Source organism: Hyperolius riggenbachi, chromosome 1 (genome assembly GCF_040937935.1).
Source record: "Hyperolius riggenbachi isolate aHypRig1 chromosome 1, aHypRig1.pri, whole genome shotgun sequence".
In the NCBI taxonomy this organism is placed as follows: domain Eukaryota; kingdom Metazoa; phylum Chordata; class Amphibia; order Anura; family Hyperoliidae; genus Hyperolius; species Hyperolius riggenbachi.
The window spans coordinates 8,442,463-8,464,528 of NC_090646.1; the positions used below are offsets into that span (position 1 = coordinate 8,442,463).

The window sequence follows — 22,066 nt, forward strand, 5'->3', positions numbered from 1 at the left end:
GCGGTACCTCATGCAAGGCCTGGGTTGTTGTGTCTCACAAAGCGTGGCCTTCTCCTCCTGCGCCTCCTCCTGTTCCATCACGTCTGCTGCTGCTGGGTTAGCGTTGCCGCGTGGTCCCTGTTTATTGAATCACTTATCTTTATTCCATTTATGACTGCATGGCGGTACCTCATGCAAGGCCTGGGTTGTTGTGTCTCACAAAGCGTGGCCTTATCCTCCTGCGCCTCCTCCTGTTCCATCACGTCTGCTGCTGCTGGGTTAGCGTTGCCGCGTGGTCCCTGTTTATTGAACCACTTATCTTTATTACATTTATGACTGCATGGCGGTACAAAGCATGCTATCCGCACGCTTCTTGTCCTCATGCAAGGCCTGGGTTGTTGTGTCTCACAAAGCGTGGCCTTCTCCTCCTGCGCCACCCTCCTCCTGTTCCATCACGTGTGCTGCTGCTGGGTTAGCGTTACCGGTCCCTTTTCCTGGAACCTCTTATATGTATTACATTTATGACTGCATGCCGACAAAAAGCATGTTACCTGTGCAAAGAAAACAGACATTTCCCGCATTTAAAAGACAGTTTTCCCTTTGAAACTTTAAAATCGATTTTCTCAAAAACTATAAGCTCTTTTTGCTAATTTTTTTTTCCTCTTGTACCCACTCCCAAGGTGCACATACCCTGTAAATTTGGGGTATGTAGCATGTAAGGAGGCTTTACAAAGCACAAAAGTTCGGGTCCCCATTGACTTCCATTATGTTCGGAGTTCGGGTCGAACACCCGAACATCGCGGCCATGTTCGGCCTGTTCGGCCCGAACCCGAACATCTAGATGTTCGCCCAACACTACACTCCTACACACTGACAATTCCTCACTCTACACACTGACAATTCCTCACTCCTACACACTGACAATTCCTCCCTCCTACACACTGACAATTCCTCACTCCTACACACTGACAATGTCTCCCTCCTACACACTGACAATTCCTCACTCCTACACACTGACAATTCCTCACTCCTACACACTGACAATTCCTACCTCCTACACACTGACAATTCCTCACTCCTACACACTGACAATTCCTCCCTCCTACACACTGACAATTCCTCACTCCTACACACTGACAATTCCTCCCTCCTACACACTGACAATTCCTCACTCCTACACACTGACAATTCCTCACTCCTACACACTGACAATTCCTACCTCCTACACACTGACAATTCCTCACTCCTACACACTGACAATTCCTCCCTCCTACACACTGACAATTCCTCACTCCTACACACTGACAATTCCTCCCTCCTACACACTGACAATTCCTCCCTCCTACACACTGACAATCCCTCACTCCCACACACTGACAATCCCTCACTCCTACACACTAACAATTCCTCACCCCTACACACTGACAATTCCTCACTCCTACACACTGACAATGCCTCACTCCTACACACTGACAATTCCTCCCTCCTACACACTGACAATTCCTCACTCCTACACACTGACAATTCCTCACTCCTACACACTGACAATTCCTCACTCCTACACACTGACAATTCCTCACTCCTACACACTGACAATTCCTCACTCCTACACACTGACAATTCCTCACTGCTACACACTGACAATTCCTCACTCCTACACACTGACAATGTCTCACTCCTACACACTGACAACTTCTTACTCCTACACACTGACAATGTCTTACTCCTACACACTGACAATTCCTCCCTCCTACACACTGACAATGTCTCCCTCCTACACACTGACAATTCCTCACTCCTACACACTGACAATTCCTCACTCCTACACACTGACAATTCCTCACTCCTACACACTGACAATTCCTCACTCCTACACACTGACAATTCCTCACTCCTACACACTGACAATTCCTCACTCCTACACACTGACAATCCCTCACTCCTACACACTGACAATTCCTCACTCCTACACACTGACAATTCCTCACTCCTACACGCTGACAATTCCTCACTCCTACACACTGACAATTCCTCACTCCTACACACTGACAATTCCTCACTCCTACACACTGACAATTCCTCACTCCTACACACTGACAATGTCTCACTCCTACACACTGACAACTTCTTACTCCTACACACTGACAATGTCTTACTCCTACACACTGACAATTCCTCCCTCCTACACACTGACAATTCCTCCCTCCTACACACTGACAATTCCTCACTCCTACACACTGACAATTCCTCACTCCTACACACTGACAATTCCTGCCTCCTACACACTGACAATTCCTCACTCCTACACACTGACAATTCCTCACCCCTACACACTGACAATTCCTCACTCCTACACACTGACAATTCCTCACCCCTACACACTGACAATTCCTACCTCCTACACACTGACAATTCCTCACTCCTACACACTGACAATTCCTCACTCCTACACACTGACAATTCCTCACTCCTACACACTGACAATTCCTCACTCCTACACACTGACAATTCCTCACCCCTACACACTGACAATTCCTCACTCCTACACGCTGACAATTCCTCACTCCTACACACTGACAATTCCTCACTCCTACACACTGACAATTCCTCCCTTCTACACACTGACAATTCCTCCCTCCTACACACTGACAATTCCTCACCCCTACACACTGACAATTCCTCACTCCTACACACTGACAATTCCTCACTCCTACACACTGGCAATTCCTCACTCCTACACACTGACAATGTCTCACTCCTACACACTGACAATTCCTCACTCATACACACTGACAATTCCTCCCTCCTACACACTGGCAATTCCTCACTCCTACACACTGACAATTCCTCACTCCTACACACTGACAATTCCTCACTCCTACACACTGGCAATTCCTCACTCCTACACACTGACAATTCCTCACTCCTACACACTGACAATTCCTCACTCCTACACACTGACAATTCCTCACTCCTACACACTGACAATTCCTCACTCCTACACACTGACAATTCCTCACTCCTACACACTGACAATTCCTCACTCTTACACACTGACAATGTCTCCTTCCTACACACTGACAATTCCTCACTCCTACACACTGACAATTCCTCCCTCCTACACACTGACAATTCCTCACCCCTACACACTGACAATTCCTCACTCCTACACACTGACAATTCCTCCCCCCTACACACGGACAATTCCTCCCTCCTACACACTGACAATTCCTCCCTCCTACACACTGACAATTCCTCCCTCCTACACGCTGACAATTCCTCACTCCTACACACTGACAATTCCTCACTCCTACACACTGACAATTCCTCACCCCTACACACTGACAATTCCTCACTCCTACACACTGACAATTCCTCCCTCCTACACACTGACAATTCCTCCCTCCTACACACTGACAATTCCTCACTCCTACACACTGACAATTCCTCACCCCTACACACTGACAATTCCTCACTCCTACATACTGACAATGTCTCCCTCCTACACACTGACAATTCCTCACTCTACACGCTGACAATTCCTCACCCCTACACACTGACAATTCCTCACTCCTACACACTGACAATTCCTCACTCCTACACACTGACAATTCCTCCCTCCTACACACTGACATCTCCTCACTCCTACACACTGACAATTCCTCACCCCTACACACTGACATCTCCTCACTCCTACACACTGACAATTCCTCACTCCTACACACTGACAATTCCTCCCTCCTACACACTGACATCTCCTCACTCCTACACACTGACAATTCCTCACCCCTACACACTGACAATCCCTCACTCCTACACACTGACAATGTCTCCCTCCTACACACTGACAATTCCTCACTCCTACACACTGACAATTCCTCACTCCTACACGCTGACAATTCCTCACTCCTACACACTGACAATGTCTCACTGCTACACACTGACAATGTCTCACTGCTACACACTGACTATTCCTCCCTCCCACACACTGACAATTCCTCACTCCTACACACTGACAATTCCTCACTCCTACACACTGACAATTCCTCACTCCTACACACTGACAATTCCTCACTCATACACACTGACAATTCCTCCCCCCTTTTGCCCCGGCCCTAGACTTTTTGCCGCCTGTGGCAAACTTTAAAGAAATAGCCACCCCCCCCCCACCCCCCAAGCCGTGGGTGTAAGGGGCCACTGAGCTGGAGGGGATAGCGGGTAGGAGGGGGGTATTGGGCCTAGCGGCGGGGATGGGGGTCGAACCCCCCCCCCCCTCTCTCGCCTGGGTCCCCCGTCCTCCGCTCCCCTCCTGCTTTAAAAAGTTAAGTTGCTCAAATCCGCCCATAATTATGAGCTTGTAATGAGCATCCGTCTATCACTTTCTCCATCAGAAGCAGATCGGACATGGCAGATATTGTTGATTGATCAGCTGATCTGATGGGAGAATTGCATGAGGTGCATAAGCCCCTCGATTTGCTGGCACATTCTGTTAGATTCTGTTCTGAATCTCACCATACCCAACGGACACAAACCTGCTAGTATACAAAATGAGGGTATTATTGTCTCAAGAATATCATTTTTTAAGTCACATAACATACTTTTCTTTGATTTCCATAGGCCGTTGCTGAAAGCTTTTGCTTCTATGAGAGCTCTGGTATTTGCTGTAAATGAAGTGAATCTGGATGACTCTATATTGCCCAATATAACTCTGGGCTATGATGAGTATGATTCCTGCGGAGATGGCAGAAAATCTATGCAGGATACTCTGCATATTTTATCTGGAGAGGAGGAAGCCCCTAATTACTCCTGCCGGGAACGTGGAGAGGTCGCTGGGTTCCTTGGAGATAACATTGCGATGGCTCAGCTGCTGGGCCTGTACGGTTACACCAAGGTAAGCCCTGCATACAGTACATCTATGGTGCCTACTGTACATTAGGAGATAATGGGAATGAAAGCTTGGTATGCATCAGTGCTGGGCCGAAATTACACATGAGCGTAATTACGCATCGTAATTCAATGCAAATTTACGCGTAAGCGCTACACGTAACTTATGGTCTTACGCGTAATTATTTACGCGTAAGCAGTAAAGTGGTATCGTAATTACGCTGACTACCGTAATTGCTAGGTATGCGTAATCTTACGAAGACGTATGCGTAATTTTACGCGTAATTACTAACGTAAAAACTCCCCTTTTCTAAGAGTAGCCAATCAGTCAACATCCTGAGCAACCAATAGTATCTTCTCCCGCCCTTCAGTATATAAGCGTACGTTTTGACGCATACGAATGATGTGTCACATTGACGGCTATTGCGTACAGATCGTCCGTATGCGTCAAAAAGTACGCATTAATGGGTATTACGGCACTATGCGTAACATCGTAGCGTAAGCACCTACATTACGGTACCCTTACGCGTAACTGCGTAAGTTAACGCGTAATTACAGTGGTGAACCGTAGATAATTTCCTACGCCGTAACCGTAATTGCGTAATACGTAATAGCGTAAAATTACGCGTAATGATCCGTAAGCGTAGATTTTTCCATTACGACCAGCACTGATATGTATGGGATGTCTGGCTTCAGACTTTAACCGCCCCCTAAAATTAATCATACATTTTATCTTTAATATACACACATTTCACCAGTGGATATCCACAATGCTTAGTTGTGCCAATAATAGTAGCAGCAGCTAGTGATGATCCTAATCAACCAATTACAATTTTGCATATATGTCATTACGATTTGCGAGTGCAATTGATTTCGTGTAGTCATTCGTAATTTGGCATAAAATTATGTGAAATTTTGCGTAATTTCTTGCCAACTTTAGCAGTGAATAGCAGAGCCCCTATACATGTTTTTGTCACCAATAAAATTGCTACATATGTTAAGCAGAATCGTGGGTACAAGTAAAAAAAAAAAAGAATTTTGCAAAAAGACCTTGCAGTTTTTGAGAAACTCGATTTTAAAAATGCAAGTAAAAAATTGAGTTTCTCAAAAACTGCAAGGTCTTTTTGAAAAATTCTTTTTGTGACTTATACCCACTATTCGGCTTAACATATGTAGCAATTTTGGTAGCAATAGCATGTATGGGGGCTTTGCTATTAACCTCTAAATTCGGCACACAATTGTGCAAAATTTCGCAAAAATGACGCAAAAAATGACGCAAACATTTGAAACACTACTATTACATACGAAATTAATTATTATGATTTGCTCTGACATTTCACATTACGATTATGATGCGTAATTGCGATGATGCGAAATTTTCCATATGCAAAATCTCGGCCCACCTCTGGCAGCAGCTAATTGGGGAAGGGTGACCTCCAGGGGCGTAACAATAGGGGCTGCAGCCCCTGCACCCATGGGGGGGGCGCTCAGGGCTGTTTTGGGGGTCAGGAGGGGACACAGCATGACCACACATCGGCGGGGAGGAGGGCCACTTCCCCACCTTTACCTCGGGATCTCCCCTCAGCGCGCTCCCCTCCTGCAGTTATCAGTGACAGCGGGTGGCAGGCAGGAACACATACCTCCATGCGTTCCACGAGCTAGAGGATCAGCTCTCTACGTGTCAGACGCTACTTCCTGTTTAATCAGGAAAAAACCTTATATAGACCTCATAGAGCCTGATTCACAAAGCGGTGCTAACAGTTAGCACGCTGGTGAAAAGCCCTTTATCACGCCTAAACTCAGTTTAGGCATGATAAGTTTAGGTGTGATAAAGGGCTTTTCACCAGGGTGCTAACTGTTAGCACCGCTTTGTGAATCAGGCCCACTCTGTACAGCACTGCAGAAGATGTTTGTGTTATATAAATACTAAATAATAATAATAATAATAATAATAATAATAATAATAATAATAATAAATCTCCTACATCCAAATTCCTCCAATCCACCATTAGCAGTGGCTGGATAGTGTACTGGTTAAGGGCATTGCCTTTGACATGGGAGACCAGGGTTCGATCCTGGCTAGGGTCAGTACCTATTCAGTAAGGAGTTCAAGGCAAGACTCCCTAACACTGCAGGGTGGCCTCTTGAGCGTGTCCCTGTGGCTGCAGCTCTTGAGCGCTTTGAGTTCAACAGGAGAAAAGCGCTATACAAATGTTTGGATTATTATTATTAGTATTATTATTATCCCCAAGCCCAAAAGAGATCCTTTAGACATAAAAAATGACAGACCCATTAATTACAATCTTTTCAAATGAAAAAGCAGAATCCATCAGAAACTCGTGTTTTGGAACAGATCTAGGGAAAGTCTTGGGGTACTTGACATGTTCACTTATTTTAGGGCTGCCCAGATAGCTCATATGGCTCAAATGCACTCAACTCACAATGCCCCCCTTGTGTCCAAATAGAGAATGACCTCTTGGCCCCAGTCACCTTCCCTGCCTTACACAGTAATCTGCAAATGTTTCCCCTGCCAAATACAAGTATCTTTCCCCTATCTCAGCTCATGTCCTCCATTTCTCCATTACGGTAAAAAATCCAAACCACTACAGTCCTTGGTACCACTCCAACTTCCCATTTATGACAATCCCTACTTCCCACCGGATCAAGAGCCAGGTTCCTTCAAATGGTGGAAATCCAGTGGTTAACTCCTACTGAAATATTTTACAGTTAATGACAACATTTCCACCTGGGAACAACTTTGGACCTACACTTCTTTCCCATCATCCGGCTTTTTCTTGACTATTTTCTGAAGTCCTTCCCCACTAAATTGATACAATTTCCATCACACCAGACCTGTTACAAGTGAAGGACAGTCTCTGATTCTGTTTCTGTGTGGAAACTGGGATTTTATGCCAGTTTCCACTATACTTCCTAGCTCCCCATATATATTGGAGTCCTATTCAAACACATTCCCACCTAAGGGATACCTCCTCCAGTAATGAGGGGAAGAAGATTGGGATTTTTTTCAGTCCACACATACAATTTTGATCTACAAAATGACAATTCCATATTGGTTTAGCTTTATGTCTGAGGTGGATGGTTTATTGATTAAGCACCTTGGAAACTGTATGATCTTTAAACAAGAACTTTGGGTCTCTCTGTTGAAATACCTGGAGTGGAAATAATAATTTATCTATTTGTCAAGAGCCGAACAACTCCTGAAGAAGTGAAGTTTTCTTCACGAAATGCGTCGAGCCAAATGCTTGGCCTTGATACATCATTTTCTTACAATATGATATGGTATTATGTCTGATGACTTTGTGAAGTGTATATACTGTACCTCTAATTATTCAGACAATGATTGCATTCAACCTGATAGACTGATAAGCTGTAGTAGTTTACTAATATGTCATGGTGCTTGTGACATGTTTTAAGTAGAGATGGCCTGAACTGCAAACGCAAACTTCCTCAAAAGTTTGTGTTTGTGCGAATTGGGCGAACCGCCATAGACTTCAATGAGCATTTGTTGTTACAAGGAGTCTAACACCCGGAGGGGGGCATGGCAGAATGGGATACACACCAAAAATCCCGGGGAAAATTACAGATTTGACACAGAGTAGGGTTAAAATCCCTAAAGGGCAGAAATCACATTGCATTCCTAAGTTAGAGGCATAAAGTGCTCTAAAACAGCTTGCGTGTGTATACATGGATCAGGTAGTGTAAGTAGTGTACTGCTTCACACTGACACACCAAAGTTACTGTTTAATGCCCCGCAAACAACCACAAAGGGTTGTCATTAGTTGACACTCTCAGGACATAAAATGTCAGTCCTCTGGGTGGCAATGTTTGTGTAGTGATGGCCGTGCTCGTGCGCACATTGGCGAGAGTGCAGGCCATGATGATGAAAATTGAAAAATATGTTTCTCTTTGATTAATTAAAAATTGAAAAGTTATTTATAAAATTCTACAATGTTTTTTTTTTTTTCCTTATACTGTACGTTACGTTGATAACTGTGGTAACCCACACAGATATCAATAACAGATACAGTTGCAAGCTAAGCACAGCTTATGATAGACAGTGTGCTGGCTTGCTTGCAATACTTAGAAGAGTATAGTAGAACTACACAGGCCAGCAATGGCTGTGTGGCCTGTATGCAGTGTGTAACCCACACAAACAGATATCAATAACAGATACAGTAGCAATCTAAGCACAGATTATGATGGACAGTGTGCTGGTTTGCTTGCAATACTTAGAAGAGTATAGTAGAACTACACAGCCCAGCAATGACTGTGGCCTGTATGCAGTGTGTGTAACCCACACAAACAGATATCAATAACAGATACAGTAGCAAGCTAAGCACAGCTTATGATAGACAGTGTGCTGGCTTGCTTGCAATAGATAGAAGAGTATAATAGAACTACAAAGACCAGCAACTCACTTTGGCTTGTATGCAGTGTAAGTGTAACACACACAGATGTCAATAACAGATACAGTTGCAAGCTAAGCACAGCTTATGGTAGACAGTGTGCTGGCTTGCTTGCTATACAGATAGAAGAGTATAGAAGAACTACACCACCCAGCAATGACTGTGTGGCCAGTGTCTCTCTCTCTCTCTCACACACACACACACACACACACACACAAAACAAAAACACATAGAACAATATAAGCCCTCAAAAGGGCTTTTGTTTTGGGTGCTTTCAGCAATCAGCAACAAACAGAGGTGCCTAGCTAACTGTCCCTGTCTCTGCAACAATGTCTCTCCCTTCCACTCACTACAGCAGCAGCACCAGACTGAGCCAGTGCTGCTGCGTGGTTTTTTTAGGGGGGGGGGGGGGCGCCCGTGGGTGAGTGCAACCTAATTGGTTGCCATGTGTCTGCTGACAGTGATGTAGAGGTTCAAAGTTTAGTCCAATGACGATGTATAGGGGGTGGATCAAACCGCCCTGTCTGTTCACTACCCGCCGCGGACTTAAACAGCTGATGTTTGCCGGGAACTTTCCACTGGTGAACCGTTTGGGCCATCTCTAGTGATAAGCAACTAATTAATTCAAACCATGGGCTCTATAGTTTTTATAAAATAAAATGTGTACTGTATATATATATATATATATATATATATATATATATATATATATATAGTGAAATAAAGGATGTTTTTTATACGCTGAACAATGGCATGTGACTATCTGTTTATTTGATACAATATTTGTCCCCATTATACTCCCATAGGCTCCTCTCTAATCATGATTTCATATACAAGGGAGGTGGGACAATCTATAATGTTTGGGTCTAGCCCATTTACTAGTGCTTGATCAATCATGAGTCTCCAATTGGAATCGATACAACTTCCCACAAGAGTTCCCTATGAGGCTTGGTGCGACATGAGACCTCTCAAAGGTGGCCTTATATCCCAACCTACTCAATTCACGGGCAGCACGGTGGCATAGTGGTTAGCGCTCTCACCTTGCAATGCTGGGTCCCCGGTTTCGAATCCCAGCCAGGTCAACATCTGCAAGGAGTTTGCATGGTCTCCCCGTGTCTGTGTGGGTTTCCTCTGGGCACTCCGGTTTCCTCCCACATCCCAAAAACATGCAGATAAGTTAATTGGCTTCCCCTCAAAAAAATTGGCCCTAGACCATACATGCACTACACGATACATACATATGACTATGATAGGGACTAGATTGTGAGCCCCTCTGAGGGACAGTTAGTGACAAGACAATATACTCTGTGCAGTGCTGCGTAATATGTCGGTGCTATATAAATACTTAAATAAATAAATATAAATACTTAAATAAATAATTCACGAAAACACAAGCCATGGTGGCCTGGGAGGCTGATCTTGAGCTCTCTACTTAATGGTGGTCTAAATGCTGTCTCATGCTGGCCAAGGGTAGTAACTATTTTTCACATATTGAAACAAACTACAAAATATTCCACCGCCCATGTATCACTCCTATTAAACTCCATGCAATCAATTACCCCCTCTCAGTCAAATCTTTGTTTCAGGAGCTGTGGACAAGTTGGCAGCTTCATACATATTCGATGGTTCTGCTCGGTGGTCAAAAGGTTCTGGGCCCAGATCACTTCACTTGTTTCCACAACCCTGAAGATTAGACTAGCCTCTGACCCCCCTCTTGCTCCTATTGGGAGATAAGCTGTGGGGATGGAAATCCACCAACATAGATTGTCTCAGCACATAGCCAAGGCTGTCAGGCTACACATCACTCGCCATTGGTTTCAACCTATTTTGTCAGTTGAACGTACCGATCTTTTGATAATGGATATACTCGCAATAGAGCATTTGCTGGCACTGGCAGTGGTTAACCACCCTGGCAGTCTATTAAGATCGCCAGGGCAGCTGCGGGAGGGGTTTTTTTTTATAAAAAAAACCGATTTCATGCAGCCAACTGAAAGTTGGCTGCATGAAAGCCCACTAGAGGGCGCTCCCGACGCATTCTTCTGATTGCCTCCGGCAATGAGCAGCCTTCCTTGTTTGGCTTTCCTCGTCGCCATGGCGACGAGCGGAGTGACGTCATGGACGTCAGCCGACGTTCTGACGTCAGCCGCCTCCGATCCACCCCTTAGCGCTGGCCGGAACTATTTGTTCCGGCTGCGCTGGGCTCCGGCGGCTGGGGGGACCCTCTTTCGCCGCTGAACGCAGCGGATCTCCGCGCTGCGGCGGCGATCAGGTAGCACATGCGGCTGGCAAAGTGCCGGCTGCATGTGCTCCTCCTTATTTCATCAAAATCGGCCCAGCAGGGCCTGAGCGGCAGCCATCGGCTGTGATGGACGAGCTGAGCTCGTCCATACCGCTAAGATGGTTAATGATGATAGTACTCTTGAAATATTTGCTAAACGTTGGCAGCCTTGGTTGTCCTGCTCTACTTCCCTTGGCCTTTGTTCATGTGCTCTTATATACTCATATTTATTGAAAATGTATTTCCTCCAATCTATTGATGCTGATACATTTCTCTTGAGTCTGTGATTTCGTATGCTGCTATGATATTTCTATTTTTGTTACACCATTTACTTGTGTGCGTGTGTTTTTGTTTTGTTTGTTTTTTGTTTTGTGTTTTTGCATTGCCCCTCTTTTGGGGCCTACCATTGCTTGTAATGTATAGTTGCACCCGTTCAATAAACTATTTGAAACTAGAAATCTTAATTCCGATGGACAGTCCTGTTTTCTGAAGCAACAGCCAAGAAACATTGAGAGAAAGCTTGAAATAAGGTTTTACTGCAGGACAGTTCAATTGGTCATTATCTCCGCTTTGTTTCATATTTTTATATCTTAAAAGAGAGAGGATGGTTTTAAAGAGGGATTCTCAGCCACAAAATCAAATTTAACTTTCCCACTGCTCCGTGTTTAATATGCGAACTCGCCCTGCATTGCTAGCACTCCACAGTCAGCTTGGCTCTATTTTGGCCATAGCCAATGAGATTGAAGCTTATCATCACCGCCACCCCCGCCCCACACACACACACACTCCTGCTCCTAACTTATTGGCTGAGGGCAGTTCAAAGAGCTGCTGAAATCTGAACAAATGACACCAGAATTGGCTTCAGTCAGAGAGAACCAAGATGGCAAAAGCCAGGAACAGAACTTTCTTTATTTACTTTATGAAAGTACACTGAAATCAAAACGTGGACAGTACAATACATGTGTTATGCAAGTAGAACAGGTAGTTATCTACGTATACATGTTGTTTTTGTTTCCTGGCATAGTATGACTGTCCCTGCTGCTTTACAACCGAAACTGTGACAGAATGATGCAATGTTATAAATAAAGCTATATTACTGAAAATAATAATATGAGACTCTTTTCTTTGCTACAAATGTTCTATTCATTATCTGTACTACACATACAATTCATTATATCATACTATTTTTTTTTCACTTCAGGTTGTCTTTACAGAGAACCCGAGGTGGGTTTTAAAAATCCTAATTGCACACAGAGGCGGGGTCTGCATATAATGTCCAGCCTGTGTTGCTATATCGTTCCCCCCCCCCCCCGCCCGCGCTCTGCTGTGCCCCATTTATGATTCGATTTATGGGGGCAAGTAGAGCACAGGGGGCGTTTGGGGGGAGAATGATATAGCAACAGAGGCCGGGCATTATATGCAGACCCCGCCTCTGTGTGCAATTAGGATTTTTAAAACCCACCTCGGGTTCTCTGTAAGTATATCAACTGGTACAGGGCTCTGCTCCTACTGGCCCCTTAACCATTTCAGCTTTCAGTCATTTTTCACCTTATGCATCCAATCAATTTTCACCTCCCATTCATTTGCCAATAAGTTTATCACTACTTATCACAATTAATTGTCTATATCTTGTTTTTTTCTGCCACCAATAAGGATTTCTTTGGGTGGTACATCTTGCTAAGAATTATTTTTGTCTAAATGCATTTTAACAGGAATATTAAGGGAAAAAAATGAAAACAATGCATTATTTCTCAGATTTCAGCCATTATAGCTTTAAAATAATACATGCTGCCATAATTAAAACCCATGTATGTTATTTGCCCATTGTTCCCGGTTATTACACCATTTAAATTATGTCCCTATCACAATGTATGGCACCAATATTTTATTTGGAAATAAAGGTGCATTTTTTCAGTTTTGCGTCCATCACGCATGCGCTCCCGAGTCCCTATAGCCAGGAGCATTCTGACCATGCAGGCTGCTGGAGTGCAAGCGGGGGGCACATACAGCCAGGCCACACATACGCAACAAAGCACGACTCGCCCAGAATACAGGGCTGTCCAGCGGGAGACAGGAGAAGCCCAATAAGACAGCGAGGGACCAAACATTTTCAAGGGGCTGGAATAAGCCACAGATAAGTGACCTCTTTGGTCTCATGTACACATGAACTATTTCAGGTTCCGGGGTTTTTACCTTTTGAGGTTCCTAACAAATATGGCATTTCAGCCGTGTCGCCATTGACACAGCAATAATTTTTAAAACACATACCATAAAAGTGATTATATACAGTAGCAATAAAAAGTACGAGAACTCTTTGGAATGATATGGATTTCTGCACAAATTGGTCCTAAAATGTGATCTGATCTTCCTCTACAACAATAGACAATCACAGTCTGCTTAAACTAATACCACACAAATAATTAAATGTTTCCATGTTGTTATTGAGCACACCATGTAAACATTCACAGTGCAGGTGGAAAAAGTATGTGAACCCCAAGACTAATGACATTTCCAAGAGCTAATTAGAGTGAGGTGTCAGCCAGCTGGAGTCCAATCAATGAGAGGAGATTGGAGGTGTTGATTAGAGCTGCCCTGCCATATAAAAACACACACCAGTTTTTGGTTTGCTTTTCCCAAGAATCATTGCCTGATATGAATGATGCCTCACACAAAAGAGCTCTCGGAAGACCTACAATTAAGAATTGTTGACTTGCGTAAAGCTGGAAAGGATTATGAAAGTATCTCCAAAAGCCTTGCTGTTCCTCAGTCCACAGTAAGACAAATTGTCTATAAATGGAGAAAGTTCAGCACTGCTGCTATTCTCGCTAGGAGTGGCCGTCCTGTAAAGATGACTGCAAGAGTGCAGCACAGAATGCTCAGTGAGGTGAAGAAGAATCCCAGAGTGTCAGCTAAAGACTTACAAAAGTCTCTGGCATACGCTAACATTCCTGTTAGCAAATCTATGATATGTAAACACTAAATAAGAATGGAATTCATGGGAGGATACCACAGAGGAAGCCACTGCTGTCCCCAAAAAAAAATTGCTGCACATTTTTAATTTGCAAAAGAGCACCTGGAGGTTCCACAGCAGTACAGACAAAAAATGATTTGGACAGATGAAACCAAAATTAAGTTATTTGGAAGAAACATCCAACACTATGTGTAGAGAAAAAGAGGCACAGTACAGCAACATCAAAACCTCATCCCAACTGTGAAGTATGGTGGTGGGGGCATCATGGTTTGAGGCTGCTTTGCTGTGTCAGAGCCTAGAAAGATTGCTATCATTGAAGGAAAAATATATTCCAAAGTTTATCAATACATTTTGCAGGAGAACTTAAAGCGAACCTAAACTGAGAAGGATATGGATTTTTCCTTTTAAAATAATACCAGTTGCCTGACTCTCCTGCTGATCCTGTGTCTCTAATACTTTTAGCCACAGCCCCTCAACAAGCATGCAGATCAGGTGCTCTGACTGAAGTCAGACTGGATTAGCTGCATGCTTGTTTCAGGTGTGTGATTCGGCCACTACTGCAACCAAAGAGATCAGCAGTACTACCAGGCAACTGGTATAGTTTAACAGGAAACAACCCTATCCCTCACAGTTTAAGGCCATCTGTCCATCAGCTGAAGCTCAGCAGAAGATGGGTGTTGTAACAGGACAGCGACCCAAAGCATAGAAGTAAATCAATCAAGTCCTGAGACTCCTGACCTCAACCCGATTGAGATGCTGTGGCATGACCTCAAGAAAGCAATTTACACCAGATATCCCAGGAATATTGCTGAACTGAAACAGTTCTGTAAAGAGGAATGGTCAAAAATTACTTCTGACCATTGTGCACGTCTGATTTGCACCTACAGGAAACGTTTGGTCGTAGTTATTGCTGCCATAGGAGGTTCAACCAAGTGTTCACATACCTTTTCCATCTGCACTGTGAATGCTTACATGGTGTGTCCAATAAAAACATGGAAACATTTAATTACTTGAGTGGTATTAGTGTAACCACTCTGCGACCACCTCACCCAGAATTGTGGCCACAGAGTGGCTCCCCTGGAAACGCCTAACCCGGATTGCATCATCTTGCAATGCACGAGATTTGCAGGGATCGAGCGCTCACTCAGGGAGAGAGGCGGCCGCAGTGATCAGCCTGCTAGCCTGATCGTAGCTAGCAGGCTGTTTTATAGAAACATATCTGTCACTCGGCTGTCCCCAGGAGAGTTATGGAAACGGATCCCACTCGTAGGCTGATGCCTATAAGAGGTGATCTCTATAATTGGATGTGGGGGGGAGGCATACATTTTAAGTAAAATAGTTATTTTTATTTAAAAAAAGACAAATAAATTAATAATAAAAATAAAAAATATTTTTACAGTAGCAATCAGATGCCACTAACAGAAAGCTGTGTTGGTGGCAAGAAAGGGGGGCAAGATTCATTTGTGTGCTCAGTTGTATGGCCCTGCAGCAAGCTGTTAAAGCTGCAGTGGCCTGAATTGTAAAAAAAAATTGTTAAAGTGTAACTGTCGGACATAAAATACAAAATCAATTCTTTATTTGTATTTGGTAAAGAAGTAATAAGGATGCTAACCAGGCAATCCATAAGTTAAAAATCACTCTTACTTTTCTTATCCATAAAACAGCATTCCCTAGTTTTCCTGGCTCTTATTTGGTACTTCTGCCACACAAAGGAAGTTGCAGGGCATGCTGGGTTGTCTTTTTTTGCTTCTTTACTTTCCCCTCAGACTTAACTTATGCACCCTGATTGGCTGAAGCCTCTTTCCCTCCTGTTGTCCCCTCCCACACCTCTGTTCCTCTCTGATTGGCCAACATTACTCGTGCTGAGACAATGCACTATCTACTGCAGAGCTGGGTAGGAATGTCTGAAGACTGGGAGAAGGACGGGCAATGCATACACAATCAGACAGAGGAGAGTAATAGAGGAAATGACATCAGGATTGGCTTCAAAATAGACACAGTTAAAATGGAGAATCCTATGAATGATTTTCTCTTTTTTTGCAAGGGATGCATCAGGCAGGGGGGCCCATAAGCTACAGGAGGCCCCGTCCTGAGAGACTGACAACTAAGGGCAAGGAAAGAAAAACTTTCTGCTCTCTGCACAGTTGTTCTAATGACTGCATCTGTTCAGTCGCTGATAAGGAATCATACAAAAGTTTTGCAGACAAAAGATTTGTAGTTTTACAGTGTTTTTGGCGGGAGGGGGCCCCATCCAAGTGTTTTGCAGTTACACCCCTGTCATTAGAGCAAGTATTTATTTACTTATATATGTGTGTGGGGGGGGGGGGGGTTCTGAGATAGTATGGCTGACAGCTCCTCTTTAAGCAAACTGTGATTGTCTATTGTTGTGACTTAGTTAACCTCTTGACGACCAGCTAACGCCGATTGGCGTAAACTGGTCGTCTGCGGGTTACCATGGGAGCGGCCTTTCCATGTCAGTTCACGGAGGGTGTCTCCGTGAACAGCCGGAGAGCTGCCTATTGCGGCTCACCGGCAAAATGTAAACACGCGGGGAAGAAATCCCCGCTGTTTACATCATACGGCGCTGCTGCGCTGCAGCGCCGTAGGGCAGATCGGCGATCCCCGGCCTCTGATTGGCCGGGGATCGCCGGCATATGATAGGCTGAAGCCTATCCTACAATGCGCAGGACGGATATCTGTCCTGCGCAGCTCAGAGGGGAAGGGAGAGGGAGGGAGAGGGACGGGGTGCTGAGAACGCTGCGGAGGGGGGCTTTGAAGAGCCCCCCCGCAAAGCGCAGCAAGCCGGCGGCGATCAGACCCCCCCAGGAGGACATCCCCCTAGTGGGGAAAAAAGGGGGGAAGTCTGATCGCCCTGGTTCTATCCCGATCTGTGCTGCGGGCTGGAGAGCCCACGCAACACAGATCATAGGAAAAGCCACTGGTCGTCAAGTGGTTAAAGATCAGATCACATTTTATGACCAATTTGTGCAGAAATCCATATAATTCCAAAGGGTTCACATTCTTTTGATTGCCACTGTATATACAGTGGTTTGCAAAAGCATTCAGCCCCCTTGAAGTTTTCCCCTTTTTGTCACATTACTGCCACAAACATGCATCAATGTTATTGGAATTTTACGTGAAAGACCAATACAAAGTGGTGTACATGTGAGAAGTGGAACGAAAATCATACATCATTCCAAACATTTTTTACAAATAAATAACTGCAAAGTGGTGTGTGCATAATTATTTGGCCCCCTTTGGTCTGAGTGCAGTCAGTTGCCTATAGACATTGCCTGATGAGTGCTAATGACTAAATAGAGTGCACCTGTGTGTAATCTAATGTCAGTACAAATACAGCTGCTCTGTGAGGGCCTCAGAGGTTGTCTAAGAGAATATTGGGAGCAACAACACCGTGAAGTCCAAAGAACACACAAGACAGGTCCAAGACAGGTCAGGGATCAAGTTATTGAGAAATTGAGAAATTTAAAGCAGGCTTAGGCTACAAAAAGATTTCCAAAGCCTTGAACATCCCACGGAGCACTGTTCAAGCGATCATTCAGAAATGGAAGGAGTATGGCACAACTGTAAACCTACCAAGACAAGGCCATCCACCTAAACTCACAGGCAGAACAAGGAGAACGCTGATCAGAAATGCAGTCAAGAGGCCCATGGTGACTCTGGAGGAGCTGCAGAGATTCACAGCTCAGGTGGGAGACTCTGTCCATAGGACAACTATTAGTCGTGCACTGTACAAAGCCCTTTATGGAAGAGTGGCAAGAAGAAAGCCATTGTGAACAGAAAGCATAAGAAGTCCTGTTTGCAGTTTGCCACAAGCCATGTGGGGGACACAGCAACCATGTGGAAGAAGGTTCTCTGGTCAGATGAGAACAAAATGGAATTTTTTTAGCCAAAATGCAAAACGCTATGTGTGGCGGAAATCTGCACATCACTCTGAATACACCATCCCCACTTTCAAATATGGTGGTGGCAGCATCATGCTCGGGGGGTACATCTCTTCAGCAGGGACAGGGAAACTGGTCAGAGTTGTTGGGAAGATGGATGGAGCCAAATACAGGGAAAACTTGGAAGAAAACCTCTTGGAGACTACAAAAGACTTGAGACTGGGGCAGGGGTTCACCTTCCATCAGGACAACAACTCTAAACATAAAGCCAGGGCAACAATGGAATGGTTTAAAACAAAACATATCTATGTGTTAGAATGGCCCAGTCAAAATCCAGATCTAAATCCAATCGAAAATCTGTGGCAAGATCTGAAAACTGCTATTCACAAACGCTGTCCATCTAATCTGACTGAGCTGGAGCTGTTTTGCAAAGAAGAATGGGCAAGGATTTCAGTCTCTAGATATGCAAAGCTGGTAGAGACATACCCTAAAAGACTGGCAGCTATAATTGCAGCAAAAGGTGGTTCTACAAAGTATTGACCCAGAGGGCTGAATAATTACGCACCCACCACATTGCAGTTATTGATTTGTAAAAAATGTTTGGAATCATGTATGATTTTTGTTCCACTTCTCACGTGTACACCACTTTGTATTGGTCTTTCACGTGGAATTTCAATAAAATTGATCCATGTTCGTGGCAGTAATGTGACAAAATGTGGAAAACTTCAAGGGGGCGGAATACTTTTGCAAGCCACTGTAGTTACTCAGATACATCCCTCACTAACCAGATAATAAACTGAGAGGGAAGTATTTGATGGGTACTCCCACCAGTGTACGGGCAACTTGTGATGAACCTAAATGTTGTAAAGATTTATGCAGTAACAGTAAGTACATGCAAATGTATTAGTTCTCTGTTCTTTTCCCACAGGAGAAGGGCCCCAGGTGAGAGACATTAAGGACGGAACTCTTACCTGATCAGTAGGAAGAGCGATTAGCCCGGGAGGTGAATGTTATCCACCAGGAAACGACCAACTCAGGACATCTCAGATAGGCGATGGCGACCTTGCCGGCATGTGCGGTGAAGGTGGCCTGTGTCACCTGGTGGAGTTGGGGGGGCGGGGGGGGGGGGGGGGCTTACGTGAACTGGTAGCTGGTTGAATTTGAACGGTGGGGCGAATTGGCTGCATTTAAATTTAGACCCTGGCTTGTGGCCTAGTCAGTAGTGGCCAGACTGGAGGCTTGGAGATGCAGGGGATTGGCCTGAAATGGCCCCTCAGTGTACCTCTGAGTGGTGGCGACATCCTAAATCCATCTGGTCAACAGGGGTGGAATCACAAACAGTGGCTGTGCGGACACTTTGAAATTTAGCCTTTGAAGTCTGCTTCGTAGTGACCAAATATGAGCCCTGAAGGGGTCAATCCAGAAAATCCCATAGAGCTCATCCTAGCAGCAGCATCTTGGGAGATCTGTCTGAACAGCAGCAGGCAGACGAAGGGTTGTTCCAGCAACCAGGTTTGGGCAAAGGTTATCTGGCCTGCCTGCATGGCTTTCCTGCCAATACTGGGGCACTGGAGGTGCCTAAGCCAGCATGCTCAGGGTCCACAGGAAGGGGCAGCAGGGTACAGAGGATAAGGGGAATGAGGACAGAAAATGTGGAGAATAAATTGGTGAAAGGGGGGTAAGGCCAGAGCCCTGTGGCTGGTGCCATCTTGATTTATATATGAGAGGTGCCACTTAGTTTTCTGTTCTTTGTCCACAGGAGAAGGATGGCCCGGGGTTAAGAGACAGTGAGGATGGAACTCTTGGGGCATAAGGAGGCATGTGAAGCTGCTGTAGGATGCAGAGGGTTACTTTTTATGTAAGTATGTGTTTATGTACCTGAATTTCACCTCCAGTACACTCTAATCAATGGCCAGGGTCACACCGGAATGTGTCTCTAACATGTATGTAAATAACATGACAGCAGTGCAGCACTCTCTCTATCAGTTTCCCTATCAATTACATTGGCTCTATTGCAGGGATGGTCGTAGGCAGCCAACTTCGCTACGCTGGAACTACGCGTATTATTACGCAAATACGCTTCGCCAATCTACGGCTCCAAAATCAGCCACTTCGCTACGTTAGCATACAGTAGACTACGCATTAAAATACGCAAGCTTCACGTAGTGCGTAGCGTAGTTGATGCGACCGCTTATGCCCTTATGCGGAAACATTTCCGCAATAATCTGCTAACTATGCGCATACATAAACTAATATAAGCATACATTCCACCATCCAATGCGGAATTGTATGCGTACAAAGGGCAATACAATTTTTGCGCATGCTCAATGACCCATATAAATGCAGTTACCGCACGCGTAGTTGACTTTGCAATACATACGTCACCTACGCGTAGCGGGCCAAGCTTCGCATAGCGGGACTACTACTATGCGGAAATACGTACTTGTAGTTCTTAAACTTCACCTACGAACTACGATGCGTAGATTCGCGCTGGCGTAGTTTACGAGCAACCCTGCTCTATTCCATCCCACTTTTTTTTCTCTGCTTTCTTTCAGGAGATAATTTTTCCTCTTATCTAAAAACAACTTTTGAGCAACTAGCAATTAAAAAATTACTCAAAAAAGTAGCTTAAAAGAAATATCAAACTTATTGCAAATATTTTCAGATGTATTTTCTCAGTAAGGTATGAAAATATCTCCTTAGTGAAAACTCTGGAGAAAAGCTAATAGGATATGGGCCACAGTTCACTGACGAGCAGTATTCTGCGAACAAAGGCCTGTTCGCCAGTTGCTTGGAATGCATTCTCGCATTGTGTTTGCGTTTTTCCCATAGACTTTAAAGGGGAACTGAAGAGAGAGGTATATTGAGGCTGCCATGTTTATTTCCTTTTAATCAATACCAGTTGCCTGGCAGCCCTGCTGGTCTATTTCTGTGCAGTAGTATCTGATTAAAACCAGAAACAAGCATGCAGCTAGTCTTGTCAGATCAGACTTATAAGTCTGAACCACTGAAACACCTGATCTGCTGCATGCTTGTTCAGGGGCTATGGCTAATAGTATTAGAGGCAGAGGATCAGCAGGGCTGCCAGGCAACTGGTATTGTCTAAAAGGAAATAAACATGACAGCCTCCATATACCTCTCTCTTCAGTTCCCCTTTAATGGAAGGCGAGCGGCTGCCAACTTTAACGGTAAATAGCAAAGCCCCCTTACATGCTAGAAACACCACATTTTGAGGGGATGTGGACAGAGACAGTGGGTACAAGAGGAAAACAAAATTCTCAAAAAGACCTTATAGTTTTTGAGAAAATCAATTTTAAAGTTTCAAAGGAAATACGTATACATTTAAATGCGGTAAAGACAGATAATGTAGCAAACCTATACTGGGAAGAAGAAAAGGATTGGCCCTAAAAAAACCGCACCACAAAGTATATGGAAAAGTACAAATTAGCCTTTATTGAACCATATAATTGATAAAACCATAAAAAACACACAATGTATGGAAGGATAATAATGCCCTCAATAAATGGTAGTATCAATCATGAACATGTATGTACACATGAATATAATGAGCTGTACAACAAAGCACACCGGCAAACAAGCAAATGAGGAGATGAGGGGAAATGCT

At 44.4% G+C, this 22,066-nt stretch overlaps 1 protein-coding gene across 1 annotated transcript in view; it reads left to right on the forward strand.

The window, feature by feature from the left end:
• Positions 1 to 22,066, forward strand: part of LOC137532845 (vomeronasal type-2 receptor 26-like) — an 88,972-nt gene that overhangs the window by 21,108 nt on the left and 45,798 nt on the right. Inside the window, exon 2 of the mRNA XM_068257314.1 lies at positions 4,597 to 4,870. Coding sequence (XP_068113415.1) covers positions 4,597 to 4,870 — 274 coding nt within the window. The remainder of the gene's footprint in view (positions 1 to 4,596; positions 4,871 to 22,066) is intronic.